Source organism: Malania oleifera, chromosome 11 (genome assembly GCF_029873635.1).
Source record: "Malania oleifera isolate guangnan ecotype guangnan chromosome 11, ASM2987363v1, whole genome shotgun sequence".
NCBI classification, from domain to species: Eukaryota; Viridiplantae; Streptophyta; class Magnoliopsida; order Santalales; family Ximeniaceae; genus Malania; species Malania oleifera.
The window spans coordinates 41,726,586-41,748,987 of record NC_080427.1 but is presented as its reverse complement, the minus strand read 5'-3'; the positions used below and the strand labels follow the sequence as shown (position 1 = coordinate 41,748,987).

The 22,402-nt window shown below is 35.5% G+C and overlaps 1 protein-coding gene across 1 annotated transcript in view; it reads left to right on the top strand.

Moving 5' to 3' along the window:
* LOC131168153 (kinesin-like protein KIN-7K, chloroplastic) overlaps positions 1–22,402 on the top strand; it is a 62,927-nt gene that overhangs the window by 12,834 nt on the left and 27,691 nt on the right. Inside the window, exons 4-9 of the mRNA XM_058127404.1 lie at positions 316–368; positions 793–858; positions 954–1,007; positions 9,466–9,525; positions 14,445–14,523; positions 19,746–19,813. Of these exons, the coding sequence (XP_057983387.1) occupies positions 316–368; positions 793–858; positions 954–1,007; positions 9,466–9,525; positions 14,445–14,523; positions 19,746–19,813 (380 nt within the window). The remainder of the gene's footprint in view (positions 1–315; positions 369–792; positions 859–953; positions 1,008–9,465; positions 9,526–14,444; positions 14,524–19,745; positions 19,814–22,402) is intronic.

Here is a 22,402-nt window from a genome sequence, read left to right as displayed (position 1 = left end):
TCAAATTCTATTTTTCAACTACTTTCAAAGGTTAGAGCATAAAGCATTATGCTTTAAAAGCTTAGATTTGCATTTCCAAACACTATCTATTGAATTGCGAGGACTAATTTTGTTTTTAGGAATAATTTTAATTTAAGTCCAGAAGGAACATTTTAAAGTTATGCCTTGTCCAACCTAATTAAACTAAGTTGTTAGGCAAGGAAACACCTTAATGATACAGTAAGTTCCTGGTTTTAAACCCCTTTACATGGAAATTGTTGATTTGGTTGTTGTCTGTGGCTGCTTCTATTTATTTTTCTTTTCTTTGAACCACAGGCACTATTTTTGCATATGGCGTGACGAGCAGTGGGAAGACTCACACGATGCATGTGAGATCATTCATTCATTTACCTTTTTTTTATTATGAGCTGTGTTATATATTGGTGTTGTGGTAGAACTTTTCTTGCTCTTATTGTATGGCCTAGCATATAAGTATGCTATTTTTATGTCCAATTTCTGCATATGCTACTGCATGGAAGAGTTATTTAATCAAGACCTAAATGGCACATGCTTGCTTGTCTGTTCTATTTTTTTATTTATTTTGTTGCATATGTATTTCACAATTTTAAAAAATGTGATCTTAAGGTGAGGTGATGATGCTATTCCTTCACTGAGATTTTTTGCAGTCTCCATATGCCATACAGTAACCTATATTATGTGCTAAGCATGAAAAGTATGTTATAATGAAAGAACAGCAGTTAATTTGGATTTAGAAGTGTTTCTGTATGCTTATATTGGAAACACAAATGGCAGGGCAATCAGAGATCCCCTGGAATCATACCACTGGCTGTGAAGGATGCTTTCAGTATCATCCAAGAGGTACTTCAACTGAGATATTAACCCATACAAATAACCTTCTTTGAATATATCACTCGTTGCAGAAATTGCTAATCCTAACATTTCTCGCTCCTCAGACTCCAACCCGAGAATTTCTTCTCCGTGTTTCATATTTGGAAATTTATAACGAGGTGAGCTTCTTTGCATTTTATTGCCTTCTTCCACTATATTGAGAGGGTGCTATATTATGCGTATGGATAGATTATGGTTCCATGGCTCTCATAATTTGGATTTTCTTCTTTCTTTTTCTCTCTGATGCTTAATAAGTAATTTATTTTGTTTTCAGTGCCTACTGCCGTCTGGCTTTTCTGGAAGTTCCTACTTAAACTTTACTAATATTCATGGCTTAGTATGTGATGTAAAAAGATAGGGGAATACAGATGAAGAGAAAAAGATGGAAGAGAAGGGAAGAAGAAAAAGAAGAGGGTAAAACAGATAATTATGAAGCCCAAATCTATATAACCTCTTTCTTTAAAGCAGGATGTAAGGCGTAAAGTGTAAGAACTTGATTTGTTTGTATCACTTTCCCATTAGGCTAATGAAGGTAGCACTGAAAACACAAAATACACAACTCCATAATTTAATGAGCTTCAGCATATCACAAAAATAGGCAACACCAAAACAATTAGAGGTGCTTAAAAATTCTCCATTGGTGGTCCTTTGCCGAACTCCCCATGGTACAGAAAACTCGACCTTGAGTTCCAAAAGGATGCAGTAAAAGCAATTCCAAAACTGAAGCAAAAAGTACAACATGCAGTAATATAAGGAGGTGGCCCTAACTGCACTGCATCCTCAAAACACCGTGGGAGAGTAGCAAAATGATCCTCCAACTGCAGACAGCGTAGAGGGCTCCAATGTCCTCCAGTAAAATAACTAGTCCCCCAAACAAGAAATCAATTGAATATACCAAATCTATGACAACTCAAACAAGCATGCTTTAGGTCCATGCTCTAGAATGATGAAAAATGTTTCACTTGATTTGGTTAAAAAACATGTGGAGGGAGAAGAGGCTAGGGAGAGGGATGAAGGAGAAATCATCTAAAGGGGGTTTTCAACTGCAGATTCTATGACTAAACGAAATATAGAGCAACTGATTTTTCTTTTTTTAGATAATAAAAGGAGATATATTGAGAGAAAGATAAAACAAGCAAAAGAGGACAAGAAATCCTCAATGAAGAAAACTAAAAACAGCCCAAAATCTACTACCCCCACCTCTCAAAAAAGCCTAAAACAAAACACTACCTAAGAAAACCCCTTTTCAATCCCTTCCCATCATAGTTAATAGAGCACTGCAAATTATCCAATTCCCATTGTCCCTTCCTTGCCTCAATTTTACCGCCATACAAGCATACTTCATTTCCCTCTGGATTAGCTAGCCATACAATCTTTTTGTCTCAATGCTGAAAACGAGACAAAGAAAGCAAAAAACTGGTTTTTTGCTCAAATTTTTTCTTTTTCCTTATCTGTTTCAACATCCATGAACCAGGAACCCGAACTCCATCTTTTAATTAAGCAAAATAGGACAAGAAATCCTCAATGAAGATAACTAAAAATAGACCCCTTAAGCCACAACTGCCCACCTCCCAAAAAGCCTAAAGCAAAACACTACCTAAGAAAACCCCTTTTCAATCCCCTTCCATCATGGTTAATAGAGCACTGCCAATTAGCCAATTCCCATTGTCTCGTCCTAGCCTTAATTTTACCACCATACAAGCGGACTTCCTTTCCCTCTAGATTGGCTAACCGTATGACCCTTTTATCTAACAAATGCTGAAAATGAGAGAAGAAGGCAGAAAACTGGTTTCATTCTGTTTAATTTTGTCTTCCTTTTCATCTCTTTCCCCAAACTAGGATCTCCCTTGTTAGATTACCACATCACCTAAAAGCTTAAGCTGTTAGGTTGTGGGCCAACAATGTATATCAACCTTAACACTCCCTTGCATGTGCAGCCCAATAGCACGTGGAGAGATAGCATATGATAAATTACACACATTACAAGGAATACAATAATTTTTTTAACAGCACAAAATAAACATGGGCAACAGTACCAGAACCTAGGACCTCCTGGTAACCAGCTCTGATACCATGTTAGATTGTCACTTAAAAGCTTAAGCTGTTAGGTTGTGGGCCGACAATGTATATCAAGCTTTAACATCCCTCTAATCATCCGTTGGAGAAGGAGATTGCCAGGAAGGAATACCCTTAAAATCTGAATAGTCTGATCTAATTGATCTAGGACCAAGTTGTTCTAAAGCCTCATCTGTAAGTTGACCTCCATCGTAACCAATATCACTAATCCAAATCACCCTTCTTGTCTAATATATCACCCCACTTCTTCTTCGTAGTAGGAATTGAATTTTGTCACTATCCTTCTTTTCTAAAGCTGTCTTCTACCTTGTTGAAAATTCCTCACCCTATGTTTGGAGAGGCTTTGATTTGGATTTGTATTGGCTTGGGACAAAACAATAACGACAACAACAACAAAAAAACCAAACCTTAAGTTCCACTAGGTGGGGTTGGCTATATGAATCCTTTTTCGCCAATTTAAGCGATCATGGACCATTTCTTTTGACAGATTCAAGGATATTAAATCCTTATTCACTATCTACTCCCAAGTTATTTTAGGTCTACCCCCACCCCTTTTACTGCCCCTCACAGTAACTAACTCATTCTTTTTCATTGGCGTACTATGTGGCTTACGTTGCTAGTGTCCATACCATCTGAGTCATCCCTCCCTTATCTTATCTTCTATAGGAGCTACACCTAACTTACCATGAATATGTTCCTTAATTTATCTTTCAATCTTATATTACTCATCCAATGAAGCATTTTCATCTCGGAAACTTTTACTTTTTGGATATTTTGTTTCTTTGTTGCCCAACATTCTGATCCATATAGCATAGCTGGTCTTATATCTGTCCTATAAAACTTCCCTTTTAATTTTAAGGGTATATGATCACAGAGCGCACTTGAAGCACTTCTCCATTTTACCCAACCTGCTTTAACTCTATACATTACATCATCTTCAATTTCTCCTTTAGCTTGCATAATAGATCCAAGGTATCGAAATCTACAAGTGCTATTTATTTCTTAATCATCAAGTTTAACTTTGTCTCCAATATCCCTCCTACCATTACTAAAATTACATTTCATATATTCTGCCTTATTTCTACTTATCCTAAAGCCTCTAGATTCCAAAGCTTCTCTCCATAATTGTAATTCAGCCTCTACTCCGTCCTTAGTTTCATCAATTAATACAATATCATCTGCAAACAACATACACCATGGAACTTCCTTTTGAATACTCTTAGTCAGTTGGTCCATCACTAAAGTAAAATGATAAAGGCTCAAAGAAGATTCTTGATGTACACCTATGGTGATTGGAAATTCTCTAGTTTCTCCATATATAGTCCTTATACTAGTCATTACTCCATTGTACATTTCCTTAATGACATCAATATACCTACTACATACACCTTTTTTTCTAAAACCCACAGTAGAACTTCTCTAGGTATCCTATCATATGCTTTCTCTAGGTCAATAAATATCATATGTAAGTCCATGTTTTTTTCCCTAGACTTTTCCATTAATCTTCTTAAAAGATATATAGCTTCTATGGTAGATCTCCCAGGCATAAAACCAAATTGGTATCTGAGACCTTCATTTCTTACCTTAATCTTTGTTCAACAACCCTTTTCCATAGTTTCATTGTATAACTCATAAGTTTAATTCCACGATAGTTATTATAATTTTGAATATCTCGTTATTTTCACATGTAGGTAATAAAGTGCTTTTCCTCCATTCATTTGGCATTTTCTTAATTTTTATAATTGAATTAAATAAATTAGTTAACCATATAATTCCGTTATCACCTAAGCATTTCCAAACTTCAATTGGGATGTTATCTGGTCCTATAGCTTTCCTATTTTTCATCCTTTTTAGTGCAAACTTAATTTCGTTAATTCTAATTTTGCGAATAAATCTCATATTTTTAGTCTTTTTCTCATTTGACAATTCTAAGTTTAAGCATTCTATTTGGTTTTCATAAAACAACTTACTAAACTAACTTCGCCATCTTTATTTAATTTCTTCGTCCTTAACCAAGACAATATCATCCTCACTTTTTATGCATTTTACATTTCCTAAGTCCTTACTCTTCCTTTCTCTAGCTTTAGCAAGTTTAAATGTATCTTTTTCCCCTTCTTTTGTATCTAATCTATCATACAAACTATTAAATGATCTGTATTTTGCTTCTCTAACGACCTTTTTTGTATCTTTTCTCGCCTCCTTATACTTTTCAAAGTTATCCATGTTTCTACATTTTTGCCATATTTTATACGAAATTCTTTTTGTCTTTGAGGCTTTGTGTATATCTTTATCGCACCACCAACTTTCTTTGCTATTCGAGAATCTTCCCCTTGGTTCCCCGAAAATCTCTTTTGTTATCTTTTTAATAGAGCTAGCTAATCTATTCCAAAGAGTATTTGTATCTATCCCATCCTCTATAGCCCAATCCTCATCTTTGATAATTTTATCTTTAAATTTTATTATATTTACTCTTTTTAGGTTCCACCACCTAGTTCTCTTACACTGGTTTATTTTATCCTTTTTCTTCTATTTTTTAATACATATATCTAACACTCACACTCTATGTTGTGTGGTTAGACTTTCACCTAGAATAACTTTACAATCCTTGCATGATAAATGATCTACCCTCCTAGTTAAAAAAAATTTATTTGACTTCTATTTTGTCCACTTTTAAAGGTTATTATACTAAAATCATATGACATAGCGAAATCTAAGATCATCTCCCCAGATTCATTTTTGTCTCCATATCCATATCCTCCATGTATCCTCTCATAATTTTTATTATCCCTTCCTACATGTCCATTCAGATCTCCTCCTATAAATATTTTTTCCGTCCCTGGTGTGCCTTGTATAATACTATCCATATCTTTCCAAAATTGTCTCTTAAGATTTTCTACTAAGCCGACTTGAGGAGCATGAGCACTAATGATATTTATTATCTTTTGTCCTAATACCATATATTTTTACATCAATGTAAAAACTGCCATCATTGCGTCTTTTCAAGAACTCAACTGGCCTCCCCTCTACCTTGAATTTCTTCTAAATATTCATCCCTTTTTTCCTACTCTGCCCCCAACAAATTTAGAAGTGTGGTATTGTTGACTTTGATTTTTCATCCTCTCCTTCTTGTTACTAGAACTTACACCATCTTGATTTTGGATGTGAGTAGCGATACCATTATCCTCCACTTGTACCTCTTGACATCCATCCTCCATAGAAACCCCTCTGGTAAGCTCATTAATCTTCTAAACATTGCTTTTCCCATCTCTCGGCTGCTAGAGAAAATCATGTGTTGCTTGCTTGCACTGACTGCACTTGCCAGAGAGGGTGTACCACAAATCTGATTTTTTTCTATGAGCAACTAATAGAGATGGAAAATTGAGGTTTGAAGTACCATAGCAGTACCATAGCAACAAACATCTTTTGGTAACTTGGTTCGTCATGTGACATACTACTACATCTAGGGTTTGGTTCACCAGACCATAACCCCAACCATAATTGTTAGAACCTTATGATTTGATTCATACAATTTGTATTAATTTCACACCAAATTGATTATAATCTTACTAAAGAATCTAAAAATAATTAATCATTGATTCATCTTGTGAACCTAGCAAATTGATCCAAATGCATCGATTCACATGATTGTAGACTCTATCATATCATGAGAGACCAAACTGGTTTAAAAACCCAAAAGCATATTTTTTTTATTGCTTTTATTTTTATATCTTCCATTCCTTGTCTACATCAGTTTTGTGAAAAAAAAGAGGAGAAAATAGAACTCCAGGTCTTGTGTTTCCTTCTCTAAGCCATTCTTCACTCTAGGAGGCTTATATTGTTCTGCTGTTAAGAAGAAGGGTTAGAACACTATTGACTAAGGTGGTACTCGTCTTTCATTGTGTCAAGAGGTAGAAGTTGGTGTTTTTAGTAGTTTGTTCAATTATTATCATTTTCTAAATTTACTTTTTTTTTTTAAATCCAAAGAAAATATGCAAGAAATATTTTTTTTAATGGTTGATAAACACTAAAAATTCAATTTTTTATTATTTTTTTCTTGATTCCTTCCCTTAAATAGCATAAAGCTCAATTTTTTTATTAATATTTCTTGACTTATCCCCTTTTCACTAGCTTAAGGAAAGTGTACACATAAAATATGATATTTTAATTTTCAATATTTAACTATATTTTACTGTTTTGCTTCTTGTTCATATATCAATATGTGCATGTCATTTAGATTTGATTTTTGGAAATTTGTACTGAATCTTACGATTCAAATCAATTCTTGATTCTTGTTCCCCACAATTGGAATTTTGGTTCATGATTTGAATCTCAGTTTGACAAGTATGACACTAGCCAGTTGATGCCCAATGACTAAAAGGCTGGGAATATCCAGTCTGACGGGAGGTGGGGATATTACAACTGAAACAAAAATTTCCTATCCCTCTAGAAGCTGCGTTTGTATCTCCTACTAGTTGGCAACTCATCTTGAAGCTCATTGCACGTCTTTCCTACCAAGCTTGGTGACAAGTTAAGATCCATCTATTGCCTAAAAGCATCAACAATGTCTAGGGTCTCTAAAGAGAAGTCCAAGGCCCTATCTTGATAAGGATACTCATGACTCAAGTGCACTAAAGACTTAGAAAATTGTGCCCTGACATTAATATGCAGATCATTTATGCAGTTGTAAGACTCAATTGTGTAACAATTTGCATGAGCACTGAGCACCAGTGCACTCCTAATATTTGATTGTCCATCTCATTTAAAGGCTTTGGGAGCAGGGATGGTTTGCCATTGGAGTTGCAGGTTTTTTGCTGGCCTGTGTGGTATTTGGTTGGAGAGGAATGCTCATACTTTCATGGGAGAAGATGTCTTGTTTTATTTGGGATATGATTCAGTATATGGCCTCACTCTGGGCTTTTTCAGCTGGTTGTTTTAAGCTGTCTTTTGTCAGATTTTCTGTGTGATTCCATGGCTGTACTGTTTTGATATGTATTTTTTTCTTTTAGGCCTTTTTCTCTTATAAGGAGGATTTCGTATGCTCTTTTTTGGTTACATTCTTTCCTCTTCAATAAAACTCCTTTTTCTATCCTACACATGTGCATACTCACACTCATAGTTTGAGTTTTCTCTCTTGAGAAAATTGAAACTTATCTAGGCTGATGAAACTCTTTAAAATTGAAGTGCTGTTATGGTTGGGCGGCTGCAGAAAATATCTCTCAGCTTGCAATGCCATGTGGTAATTGATAAGCTTCAAATAGAGCGGTGGGTGTTTAAAAATCAGCACTCTAGGGTCCTCGCTAAGAACGGATCAATACATGAGGTCTCTAAATTTAAGTTGATTGTCCACAATTTGTTCCTTATAAGAATGATAGGCTTATGTACCTCTTAAAATGGGCCAATGCAAATTCACATGGGTACCAATTAGATAAGTATCATTAAATCAAATTTTGTCGAGTCCATGCAGCCTTACCAAAAGGTCTTTATTCAGATGTAGGATTGTGGAATGGAATCAACCTGGCTTTGATACCAAACTGATGTAATATTGTAGGGGAATACAGGGAAGGAGAGAGAAATAAAAAGAGAAGAGAAGATAAGAGAAGGGAAGAAGAAGAAGAAAGATGAAGGAGTAAGGAAGAACTAGGAGGAGGAAGAAGAGGAGGAGGGTGGTACCTAGAGGGAGAGGGAAGAAAAACAGTTCCTAATTCAAATTTGATAACTGTATGAAAGAGACAGTTACCAAAGCATTTATACCCTACTGTTAATTAAAGCTCATTATTATGAGTAAACCCCAGCATAACACAAATACACAACATCAAAGCAGCATAGCAGTGTCTAAAAATTCTCTGTTGATGTTCCTCCATCGGTAAGCAAGTCAGCATACAGATCAAGTGATTATCTAAACACATAGAGATAATTTTTAAGCATCTTCGTCATGCTTGGTTTTTACTTTGAGTCATTTTTTGTGTCACTTTGTTGCAGTATTCATGATCGAGGCCTTAAATTGCAACCATTGAAAGTTTGGGTTTTAATTGCAATTCAAATGGAATTGCAGGATTTTTTTTCTCTTTTTGGTAACTTCTAACTAGGCCTTAAAATATTTTGACTGCTTTTTTTTTTTTAATGTACATTTTGTTTACTTCTGCTTAAAAAACTGTAACCGTATGAATTTCTTTTCTGAAGAAAATTCAAACAAATGAAATTATGCTTGGGGTAGGAAAATTCTCACTCTTTCACCATGTTCTGTTTTCTTCAGTCATCCTTCACGCATTTATGTTGTTATTTCAGTGCTCTTCCTTTTGTATCTTGGCATTCATTTCATTTTATTACTCAGTTGTTCCACTCATATCAGCTTTGATGCATATGCTTCTTGGTCATCATATTGTTTGCACTGCTACCCCAAATTTTTGTTTTCTGGTTGCAGTATTTAGTGTGAACTGCCTTAAATGCTGCTTTTATCTCTGCTGTGACATTACTATCCTTTTAAGGTTTTTTTCATTTCAGGTTGTTAATGACTTGTTGAATCCAGCAGGACAGAATTTAAGAATCAGAGAGGATGCTCAGGTGATTTACTATCATTTAATAATCCTCTTTTTAGTTGCCTTATCTTCTATATTTATGTCCATTGGACAAAGTAGTATAGAGAGCTTTATTTCTTGCAATCCTTCTGCAAATCAATCAAAGATAAACCCCTTTGAAAACATCATCTTCAGAAAAACATAACAATGCTAAAAACATCACTAGGCTCCATCTTTTCTGGCATGCCTGAAATAAATTCTAAGCTGTCATCCAGATTATCCAGAAGCTGTCTTTTGTACAAAATTTAAAGAATTTTAAGAATAGGGGTTGACAAATAAAAGATTATTCAGCAATATTAAATTATTTTAGACCTTTTAGTCTGAGCATTAATTTATATAAGATTATTTCTAAGGTTCTCATTGAAAGGTAGTGTGAGGTTTTGGATTATACTATTTCTAATTCACAATCTACTATTGCTTGTGGTTGACAGATTTTGGATGCTGTTTTGGTGGCCCATGAGGTTGTTGAGGGCTAGGAGGAATGGAAAAAGGCCCTTTTTTAAGTTGGATTTTGAGAAAGCATATGATACATTGAATTGGAGTTCCTTGGGTAGGGTATTGTATTAAAGGGGTTTCGGTTTGAGATAGAGAGGTTAGATTAGGGGTTCTTTTGTTGTGAGTCTTTTTCTATGATTATTAATTATTAATGGGGAGCCTGAGACATTATTTTTAGCTTATAGGATAGTGTAGCTAATAGATCAATTCTCTGTCTTTTTTTCTCTCTCTCATTCTGGTAGCAGGGCACAGATGTTTTGTGTAGGATGATTGAGAGGGTTGTTGATTGGGGTTTAGTTCAGGGTCTTACTATGGACAGGGAATGGTGATGTCATCTGCCCTCTGCAATTTGCTGATGGAACCATTTTCTTGTTGTCTAATGATAGGCCATCTTTCTTTATATTCTGACCTTTTTGGCGGCATTTGAGAGAGTTTTGGATTAATAATTAATATGGGTAAGACTGTTAATTAGGGGCTGTTAGTTTGAGTTCAAATGTGATTTTTTTTTCCAGTTTTTCTTCTCTAATGGGCTGTGGTATTTTGCTCTGGCCTATGAAATATTTAGGGGTTCTTCTGGACCATTCTTGGTCTTTTGGCTTTTGGGATCTGGTAGTTGCTAAGGTTTCTAAATGTCTTTGATATGTGGAAGGGTGCCTTTTCTTCTGGGTGGGCATATTAATTTGATTCAGGTTTCTCCTTCTCCATTTCTCTCTCTCTCTCTCTCTCTCTCTCTCTCTCTCAGTCATTGTTTAATATTCCTATAAAGGTACCTTCTAATTTGCAGCAGGTGATGATAGAGATTCTTTTATTGGGTGTGAGAAGAGGGACCATTTAGTGAGTTGGGAAGTTGTTTGCAAGTCTAAGGAGGAAGAGGAGGGACTGGGTCTTGTAGTTCTTCTCTCAATAACTTTTGTTTTTCATGAAAGAAAAAAGTGATCGTTTGGAGTCACATAAATTTTCCTATTAAAAAAAAAATAAATAAAGGTGCTGCAGCATATGCTTAGAGCTTGAAGATGGGTCCAACCTCCTATTCTTGAATTGTTTTCTTTCTCTCCCACTTTGTTTTTCTATAACAAAAAATGGAAAATCAAAACTAGATCTACATAAGCTTCAAGCAAGGGTTGAGTGGTGGAAATTTTTTTGAATCATATTGTGATTCAAGTACAAAATTTGAAGAGTAGAGGCAGTTTCTAAAATGTTTAGTGTCAGGTAACCCAAAAAAATTCCTGAGGTTTTTGGTAGAATGACTTCTTTGCAGGTTTGACACAATGAATAGCAGGAAAGAGGCATGAATTGGCTCGTAACCTTGGCTAGGATGTGGAAACTAGGCAAAAGATGTTAAGCTCAAACAAAAAAAGTGCTGAAAAAGAGCATTGCATTTACTGTCATCCTACAAAATTGACCTATTTTATTTTATTTTATTTCCTTCCCCAGACCCTGCATATGCAGGAGCTTCATGTACTAGGCTGCCTTTTTTTTTTTTTTTATCACGAAAATTAAAAATTTGTGAGGGTGGGCCTTGGATCAATGGTAAAGTTGCTCCATTGTGACCGGTTGGTCACTGGTTTGAGTCCAAGGAAACAGCCTCTTTGCATAAAAGCAGGGGTAAGGTTGCGTACACTGTGACGACCCTCCCCCTACCCTCGCAAGCAGGGAGCCTTATGGCCCAGGGACACCCTTTTTATGAAAATAAAAAAGTAGTCATGCAGAGTATATTAAAGAATATTTGGGAATTGGTGGGTAAGATTTCCTACAGTTCTTGGTTTTCTGATGGTTTGTCAATTTTTGCTCTGGTTGAAGGGGTTTTTGAGGCAAACATATGGTTAGTGTAAATTATGGGATGTCAATTCATTTAACGAAGTTGGGGAAGTTTCTAGAGTAGGGTTGGGGTGGAAAGGGAAGAGTTTCTTGGTGTTCATTCCCGGTGGTTTGAAAGGTGATGGGTGGGCAATGTTCTGTAGATGAATTTTGCAAGTTGGTTAAGGATCCCTGACCTGGTGCTGATGGCAACGATGAAGGAAGTGGGCGAGTTCATAGATCGTGGAGTCAGGTGGTGCCAGCAGAGAAGAATGGTGCAAGTGAAGGGAGTAAGCAAGGTGATCTGTCATGGAGCCAGGTTGTATTGGCAGGGAAAGTCTGATATGTGCACCTTGTGGTGGTGAGGTGCAATTGAAGGAACCTGGGCATTCATTTCCAGAAGCCTCGATGACTCCCACAGACAAGGCAGCACAGGGGGTATGGTAGGGGTTGCGAGGGTGGAAGAAATGGGTAGTGTTTCTCTTGGGGAGGATGAGGTGATAAGGTGGGCCAACCAATTGACCAGGCCCATATTCGGGCTGACACTGGCAGGGGTCATTTTCTTTTGAGTTGGGCTACTTAAATGAAGGGGCCCATAATCTGAATGTTGCTGACATGGCCCAGGAGGCAACTGCAATATCCCATGGATCTGATCAGCATTCTAATAAGGGTTAGATGGGTTCTATTTGTGGGAATTCAAGTAATAGAGAGGCTCAAAAACTTTCTCATTGCAAGATCCAAGGCTCAAGGGATAAGCGTTAAGCACTGAGGAGCAGTGCTGCTCTCTTAATGTCTCAAATGGTGAGGAGACATTTTCTACGGACAAAGAAGTGGATATCGGTAGTGGATCGCCTTGGGGTTACGGATTGATAGGAGAACTCTCTGTTGAAGATGAAAAGTGGGGGAGTTCCCTGGAGAGCAGGAACTAGATAGAGGTCAGGTTGAGGGGAGTTCAGGTATTGTTTTTGCTCAGAAGTGCAGAGTATTTTGGGGAAATCCAGGATGGCAAGGAATGTAATGAGGCCGTGGATATGAAGGTGAATGAGCTTCGATCAGCGTGGAAGGAGGGGAAAGGTAAGAGAAATTTTGCTCGTAAATAATTGTATGAACTAAAAACATGGGGGCAAGCAAATTTTTAAAAATTGATGATGCTGGAAATTTTTATGTTGAGGAGTTTCAGAACTGCTGTGTCTTAGAGAAGGATAAAGGAGGAAATCATTTTGACAAGGAAAAGAATTTGGGGGGGTGGGGGGTGGGGAGGATATCTTGGAGGACAGTGAGTATGATAGGGATTTTGCATGCGACAGTGGTCTTTTGTTGGATGGGATTTGCAAACAATTGGTAACTCCTATGATGCACTTTGGTATATTTCTTATGTGCCTCCTTCTCTGCTTGAAGGTTTGCAGGATGTATCTTACTTTTGAGGATGGGGGCTTGGTTACAGAGTGAATAACCAGTGTAAGGATAGACTTACCTTCCCCTGTGGAGGAGTTTAGTTTGCAGGGTTTTGATTCTCAAAAACATCTGGATGAAATGAAATTGTGGCTGGTTGATCCTGGAGGGAACGGAGTTCCACGGATGATGTTAATAGAATAGAAAACAAAGGACAGCGTGAATTAGCAAGATTATAGAGCTCTGTCTATTAGGAAGGGAAGGGCTTGAAGAGGGGTTTTCTCATTTAGCGATTGTTAGTTTTTGATTTGTTTTATTTCCTTTTCTGCTATTTTCTTTTGTTCCCTTTTTTCTTGTAAACCTTTTCTTGATCATTTGATTTGGTTGATCTTTTTTAAAAGGTATAGCCCCTTCTATGGTCAATGCTTTAATTTGGTTATCCATCCTTAATATAGTTTACACCATCTGTTGTAAAGTAGGAGGCTAAGGCTTTACCTTGTGATGTTTGTATTATTTGTTATGATAGTGCTGAGACCAACTACCACCTTTTGTTGCACTGTTCAGTAGCTTGAAATTTGTGAAACTGATTGGTTTGTCTGTTTGAGGTTTTTGGTATGAGAGGAATGCACGCATTTTTAATAGTTGCCCGCTGGTTTTTCCGTTGTTTTGAAGTGGAATCTGTTCCTTTGCTTCTCTTTGGACCTTTCTCTGCAGATGTCTCAAGGGGACTTATTCTGCAGATTTTCTGTGAGATTGCCAGGCACAGTTGATTTGATGTTGCTCCTGTTTATATACTTTCTTTCCTGTGGTATCTCTTTTTTTTTCCCCCCTGTTTCTTGGTAGGATATGTTGTCCTCCACTCTGTATCTCTTTTTTCTGTTAATGAAATATATTATTTTTTTTTGAAAAAAGATATTAGTGATAGAATTGGAGAAAGTAAGCAATATTTTTATAATTAGTGTAATCTTCCCCAAAGCACATCACCATCAAAAATGGAAAACCAAGACGAAGCCTACATACTGATAACATATACCAAGCTAAGTGTCATATCCTTCCCTCTTGCACCCTCACTCATGACTCAGAACATAGTTGAATGTGATGAAATCTTTATAATAGAATTCTAGTTGTTCAATGGATGATAAAGTTGGACATAATATTTAAAAGTTCATTTTTATTGATGTTAGGAAAGTTGTATTTATTTTGTATGATTGATGATTGTAGGGCACTTTTGTTGAAGGAATAAAGGAAGAAGTTGTATTATCACCTGCTCATGCTCTTTCCCTTATAGCCGCTGGAGAAGGTAAAAACGCGCTCCAAATATTTTGATACCTTGCAGTGATTTCTTAATCTCCGTGAATGTGAATCCATCTGCAAATTGATAGGGTACATACCATGCATTTGTTTCTAGATAAAATTTCTTCCTCAAGTTCTTGGTGACTACAATTTTGTGACATTGTGGCCATTGGTAATCAATTACTGTTAACTTCTTTGCATTATCTTCTGCTCATGACCTTTTACTCATATTGGTTAGTGAAGTTTAGAGTTCTGCAATCTCATGCTGTTGTCTAGTGTATAAGGTTCCATTTGGCAAGGAATTGAGAGAGGCTTGATAAACTTGTGAAGTGGGATAAGGTTTGTTTTCCATCCGGGGATTTTGATTTGGGCATTAATTCTATTGCACTCAAATAAAAATTTATGTATTGCTTGGTACGTAATGTCGCTGCAATGGATAATTTTGCAGCTAAACAATTGTGTAATTCATATCCTCTGTCTCTCTAGGGGGTTGTATTACTCTCATTTGGGCTTTCTTTACTACTATCCCTCTTTGTTTATCTTTCTTTAGAATTCCATTGAGGTTAGCTAGGTCATATGGTTGATTTAAATATTTATGAATGTGCCATGTATGTGTGTGTGAGAGAAATGATGGTGATGGATTATGATGATATATTTTCGAAAACTAACATCGATTACAAAATGAGTTATTTCACCTGGGAAAAAGGTACGGATTGTGCTGAAAATGTATTCATATTTTTTAAGTCTCAGCTTGATCGCAACCCAACCTGATGTAACTCAAGCTCAAGAGAATGACCTTGGATTGGAGACCCTGGGTTAAAATTCAGGTTAGGGTGAGCTTAAGCTCAAGAATCAAGATTCTCTATCTTGGGTTGAGCTCTGGATTCTCCAAACTCATCTAGCCCATCCGAGTTGCAGCCCTAGTGATTCTGTTGTTGCCTTTCTACCTCAACTTTCTGTATCTTGGGTTGAGCTCTGGATTCTCCAAACTCATCTAAGTCACCTGAGTTGCAGCCCTAGTGATTCGGTTGTTGCCTTCCTACCTCAACTTTCTATATACTATTAGGTTGGATCTGTGATTATTTATTTTATTTTTTATTTTTTTGGGGGGAGGGGGGCAGAATTGGAGACAAGGAGGGGACACAAAAGAGTTATTCATTCAAGAATAAACTTTTTAGTCACGAAATTTCAGGAATGAGGGTCTCACATCTAAGATCTTTCAAGCGTGGATTATTAATTTATACACAAATTGTGGTAACACAGGTGCAGACAAGTATTTTTTTTTTTTACTTCTTGGCCCTATCTAGGGCCATATATTTTCACGTGTTTCTTTTCTCACTGTTCATCACATGTCAACTCCCTCGCCCAGTAACACCCATGTTGCCACCTCTAAGTTCTCACGCAGCAATTTTTGAATCTATTGCTTTTTTCTTGCTACACATTTGTCTCAACTATGCAAGTTAAGAACTAATGATGTTTGTAGCCTTTTTGGGCATTATTGTGAAAGTTGTTGAAATTGAGAATGCTAAGGTGGATGAGTGGTATGATATTAAAAGAGAAATCAAGGAAACATATTTGTGATAAGTCGGCGTAGCGCTTGTACAAGATAAGATTTTTTTTTTTGGGGGGGGGGGGGGGATTTAAATGGTTTGGGCATCTACACAACAACAAACAACAAAACCAAGCCTTAATTCCCACAAGGTGGAGTCAGCTATATGAATCCTTTTCCGCCAATTTATGCAATCATGGACTATTTCTTTTGACATATTCAGGGATATTAAATCCCTAATCACTATCTCTTCCCAAGTTATTTTAGGTCTACCTCTACCCCTTCTACTACCCCCCACAGTAACTAACTTACTTTTCCTCATTGGTGTACTATGTGTGACCTTCGTTGCAAGTATTCATACCATCTGAGTCGTCCCTCCCTTATTTATATTGTCTATAGGAGCTACACCTAACCTATTGCGAATATGTTCATTCCTTAATTTATCTTTCAATGTTATACCACTCATTCATCTAATCATTCTCATCTTGACAACTTTTACTTTTTGGATATTATGTTTCTTCATCACCCAACATTTCCGATCCATATAGCATAGCTGGTCTTATAGCTGTCCTATAAAACTTCCCTTTTAATTTTAAGGGTATCCTTCGATCACAGAGCACACTTCAAGCATTTCTCCATTTTACCCAACCTGCTTTAACTCTATGCATTACATCATCTTCAATTTCTCCTTCAACTTGCATAATAGATCCAAGGTATCGAAATCTACAAGTGCTATTTATTTCTTCATCATCAAGTTTAACATTTTCTCCAATATTCCTCCTATCATTACTAAAATTACATTTCATATATTTTGTCTTATTTCTGCTTATCCTAAAGCCTCTAGATTCCAAAGCTTCTCTCCATAATTCTAACTTAGCCTCTATTCCGTCCCTAGTTTCATCAATTAATACAATATCATCTGCAAACAACATACACCATGGAACCTCCTTTTGAACACTCTTAGTCAGTTGGTCCATCACTAAAGCAAAAAGATAAGGACTCAAAGTAGATCCTTGATGTACACCTATGGTGATTGAAAATTTTCTAGTTTCTCCATCTATAGTGACACTAGTCATTACTCCATCGTATATATCCTTAATGCTTTTTTTCTAAAACCCCTCATAGAACTTCCCTAGGTATCATATCATATACTTTCTCAAGGTCAATAAATATCATATGCAAGTCCTTCTTCTTTTCCCTAAAATTTTCCATTAATCTTATTAAAAGATATATAGCTTTTGTGGTAGATCTCCCAGGCATAAAATCAAATTGATTTTCTGAGACCTTCGTTTCTAGCCTTAATCTTTGTTCAACTACCCTTTCCCATAGTTTCATCGTATGACTCATAAGTTTAATTCCACGATAGTTATTACAATTTTGAATATTTCCTTTATTTTTTGTATATAGGTATTAAAGTGCTTTTCCTTCATTCATCTGACATTTTCTTAGTTTTTATAATTGTATTAAATAAATTAGTTAACCATATAATTCCATTATCACCTAAGCATTTCCAAACTTCAATTGGGATGTTACCTAGTCCCATAGCTTCCCATTTTTCATCTTTTTCAGTGCAAACTTAACTTCCTTAATTCTAATTTTGCGAATAAATCTCATAGTTTTAGTCTTTTCCTCATTTGACAATTCTAAGTTTAAGCCTTTTATTTGTTTTTCATTAAACAACTTATTAAAGCAACTTCACCATCTTTCTTTAATGTCTTTGCCCTTAACCAAGACAATATCATCCTCACTTTTTATACATTTTACATTTCCCAAGTCCTTACTCTTCCTTTCTCTAGCTTTAGCAAGTTTAAAAATATCTTTTTCCCCTTCTTTTGTATCTAATCTATCATACAAACTATTAAATGATCTATATTTTGCTTCTCTAACGACCTTTTTTGTATTTTTTCTCGCCTCCTAGCTTTAGCAAGTTTAAAAATATCTTTTTCCCCTTCTTTTGTATCTAATCTATCATACAAACTTTTAAATGATCTGTATTTTGCTTCTCTAACGACCTTTTTTGTATCTTTTCTCGCCTCCTTATACTTTTCAAAGTTATCCATGTTTCTACATTTTTGCCATATTTTATACCAAATTCTTTTTGTCTTTAAGGCTTTGTGTACATCTTTATCGCACCACCAACTTTCTTTGCTATTGGAAAATCTTCCCCTTGGTTCCCCGAAAATCTCTTTTGTTATCTTTTTAATAGAGCTAGCTAATCTATTCCAAAGAGTATTTGTGTCTATCCCATCCGCTATAGTCCAATCTCCAACTCTGATCATTTTATCTTTAAATCTTATTATATTTACTCCTGTTAGGTTCCCCCACCTAGTTCTCTTGCACTGATTTATTTTATCATTTTTCTTCCATTTTTTAATGCATATATCTGACACTAAGACTCTATGTTGTGTGGTTAGTCTTTCACCTGGAATAACTTTACAATCCTTGCATGATAAATGATCTACCCTCCTAGTTAAAAAAAAAAAAAAAAAATCTATTTGACTTATATTTTGTCCACTTTTAAAGGTTATTGAGTGTTCTTCTCTTTTCTTAAAACAAGTATTCATTATACTAAAATCATATGACATAGCGAAGTCTAAGATCATCTCCTCATGCTCATTTTTGTCTCCATATCCATATCCTCTATGTATCCTCTCATAATTTTTATTATGCCTTCCAACATGTCCATTTAGATCTCCTCCTATAAATATTTTCTCAGTCACTGGTATGCCTTGTATAATCCTTTCCATATCTTCCCAAAATTGTCTTTTAATATTTTCTGCTAAGCCGACTTGAGGAACATAAGCACTAATGATTTTTATTACCTCTTGTCCTAATACCATCTTGATTTTTATAATTGTATCACCTACTCTATTTACATCAACAACGCTATCTTTTAAGTTTTTGTCTATAATAATTCTTACTCCATTCTTATGTTTTACTTTTCCAGTGTACTTAAGTTTAAATCCTGATTTATCAATTTCTCTAGTTTTCTCCCCTACCCACTTAGTTTCTTGAAGGCAAATTATATTAATTTTACTTTTGGTCATTGTGTCCACAATTTCCATGTTTTTACCCGCAAGTGTCCCTATATTCCAAGTTGCTAATCTAATCCTAGTTTCCTGAACTACCATCTTTACCTACCCACGCCCAGAATGATGCAGGAACCCTCACATATTTGACACCGTACCCAGGCGCCAACACGGCGCGTCACTTCGAGGGCAACGGCCTAGCTTACCCTTGCCCACTTTTTTAAACTGGCAGAGAATGACATATGTAGCCAACATTACCTATGGGACTTAAGGCTTGGTTTGTACATGTTGTTTTATGATTGTAGGATTTTGCATTCCTTCTTTTGCACTTCTTGTTTCTGAATAAATTTCTTCACTCACAATATTTCTCAGTAAATACTTTATATACGGAACAGCTTTTTTGGTCAACTTCTGAAATCATGTTCTGCAATACAATTTTCACTACAGCTAATTTTAGCAGTTTTGGTTATACGTTTCAAAATGAAAAAAACATATAACATAGCATTCATATATAGTAGTGTTGTTAACAGACTGAACATATCTAGATTCTTTGTGTTGTGGATGTTTGTTTGGTCATTGGACTGTTCTGCACTTTTTGTACTTATTCGACTAATTCTCTTCACACTTTTAACTAGTTTTAATCCTTAACAGAGCACAGACATGTTGGATCCACAAATTTCAACCTACTTAGCAGCAGAAGCCATACAATATTTACCCTGGTAATTTTATACCATTATAGATGTTACGTTTCACTTGTTGCTTTTGGTAGTTCTGCCATTGCTATGAAATCATTCAGTTTTTACCTCTTTAATAATGTGCAACATAATTCTTAAACTCCTAATATGGGCACATTCAGGACTTCTGCACTCTTATTTTTCTTACATGAAATATATATTTAACTTTTCATTGTTGCATTTCTGTTTCTGATGATTTTTTTTTGGAGTTTTTCTTTGTTTTATACTAGACGCCATTCTTATATGTTGTGCATGTGCGCACAGAAACAAACATAAACTAATATTGGAATGATGTGCATGATGGATGCAGTACTGTCTACTGCATCTGCATGCACATGGTGTTCTGTATGACTGCCTCTAAGATGATATTATCATGTGCTGCAAGGCCCAAACAAGCCTTGCTGTTTGGACTGGTTACCAGTTTGTCTCTGTTTTCATGCCTAAGTGGGCTCCTATTATTGTTGGTCAGCTTATTTATGGTGGTAAAGTGCCTCAACCACCTGTTTCATTTAATCTGTGACAGCCCGAGCTCCCAAGGAAATAGACTTGATAGCCTCTAGATAGTGTTTTAAGAAGGCAAACTTGTGTTCATTAATATTTTATATTGGCTCTCCAATAGAGAAGTAACAGATGCTTTTTTTTAAAAATATTTAATTAATTTTTTGTGCTTTGGGGCATTGGGGGTTGAGGCCATGCTCCTAGATGGCTAGATCCTACCTGCTACCACTTCCAAGTCCTCTTCTTCTTTTGTTCATTGGAAGACAGAAGTCTTGCACTATGTTTGTTTTGTGGAAGAGAATTAGAAGAGAATGAAATCAAAGCATGAGTTAAGTCAAACTAGAAATGGAATTTAGGTCAGAATATAATTATTACATTTGGATTCACGTGCTATAATTGTTGGAATGGAATGATTAATCTTCCTATTCCAGAAAAAACCCTTTAAAGTTTGAAGAGTATCAAATAATATAATAATTATCTAATATAAAATGTATTTATAAAGTAGAGCAAGTTACTATTGAGCCATCATTTTTTTCCTTACCAAAGAAACATTATGATGAACATTGACTTGTAAAATTAATACATTGACCTCTCTGGAATATTACCTTGACAGAATATTATAAACATGGACATATACTCACTCCCAGGTCAGTTGATGGTTCAGTATGCTTCTACCATCCTTGCACTTTAACATTATCTAACGAACTTGGGGAGAAAAAGAGGCCTATAATGCTTTCTGGCCATGGCCGTCTGCCTTCTGGAAGGAGCTAATGGGAAGATTGAACAAGCACAGCATGAATGAGGGTCGGTGTTCAGCAGCAATTGCTGTTAAGGATGACCTGCATCCACCCGTATTGAATAATTTTTATTATTTGGAAAGCCATGGCCATGGCGATTCGAAGATCGCGGGCCACAGCAAAGGGAAGATCATGGCTAAAGGCATGACTGGAAGGGTTGCATTGAGATCTAACAAATTATTTTAAGTGTATTTTGGAAAACTAAAAAATTCTGGAAAAATTACATTGGAATTAGTCGCAATTCGAACTCTTTTGGTCTGGATTACTTTTCTACCAATTGTAGGAATTATGATTGTGTTTGGAATTGTATTTCATATTACCAAACATTGGAATGGAAATCAAATTCTGAATTTCGATCCCATTCCAGCCCTGATTCCACAAATCATATGCCACATGATTATCAAAGACTGAATTTCAATTCCATTCTAGGGCTGATTCCACAGACCCATGTTAATTCTTTCATTTTCTCTTTTCATAAGAATAAAGAAATCCTGAGGGTTCTTAAGGAAATATTTATTTAATATAACCCAATTTAGTTTTAACATAACAGTATTATCTCACCCAGTTAAACATCTCATTTTTAAACTTCTTGTTTTTGATTGTTTAATATTTTCCATTGAGTTCACCATTTCTATCAAATTATAGTTTCACCTGTTTATGTGAATATGCTTAAAAGTTAAGAGCATGCATCTGTGTATAAGTACGTGTTGAAAGTTTTAATTAATAATTATGGCCTTATCAAGCATTCCCCTATTTTCAATCATATATCTTGTAAAAAAAATTGCTAGAATATTGATTATATAGTGTAGAAGTGTCGATATATACACTTTTGAATAATTGGGTAAAATGGAAGCCCTAATCCCTCCATTTATAATATATGTCAAGTACACCATAATACCCCTTACTAACTTTCACTTATTAAGGGGCCACTTGGTATCATTGTCAAAAATTAGAGAAATGAAAACCAGAAATGAAAATCAATAACCAGAAATAGAAACTAAAAATTTGAAACCAACAACCTATTTGGTTAACATTTATAAAACTAATAAAAATTGAGAACTTAATTAAAAAAAAAACTCATTTTCATCTTTAAATCAGAATATTATAAAAATAGATTAAAATAATAAAATTACAAACAATACACATTAAAAAATTACTAGAGTAAAAATAAAATTTATTATAATTATTTTACTTAATTGTTCTACTTTCAAATTTACTTTACAATAAAAATTTTATTGGATATGACAATTGAAAAATAGTAAAAGCATTTTGTAGTTGG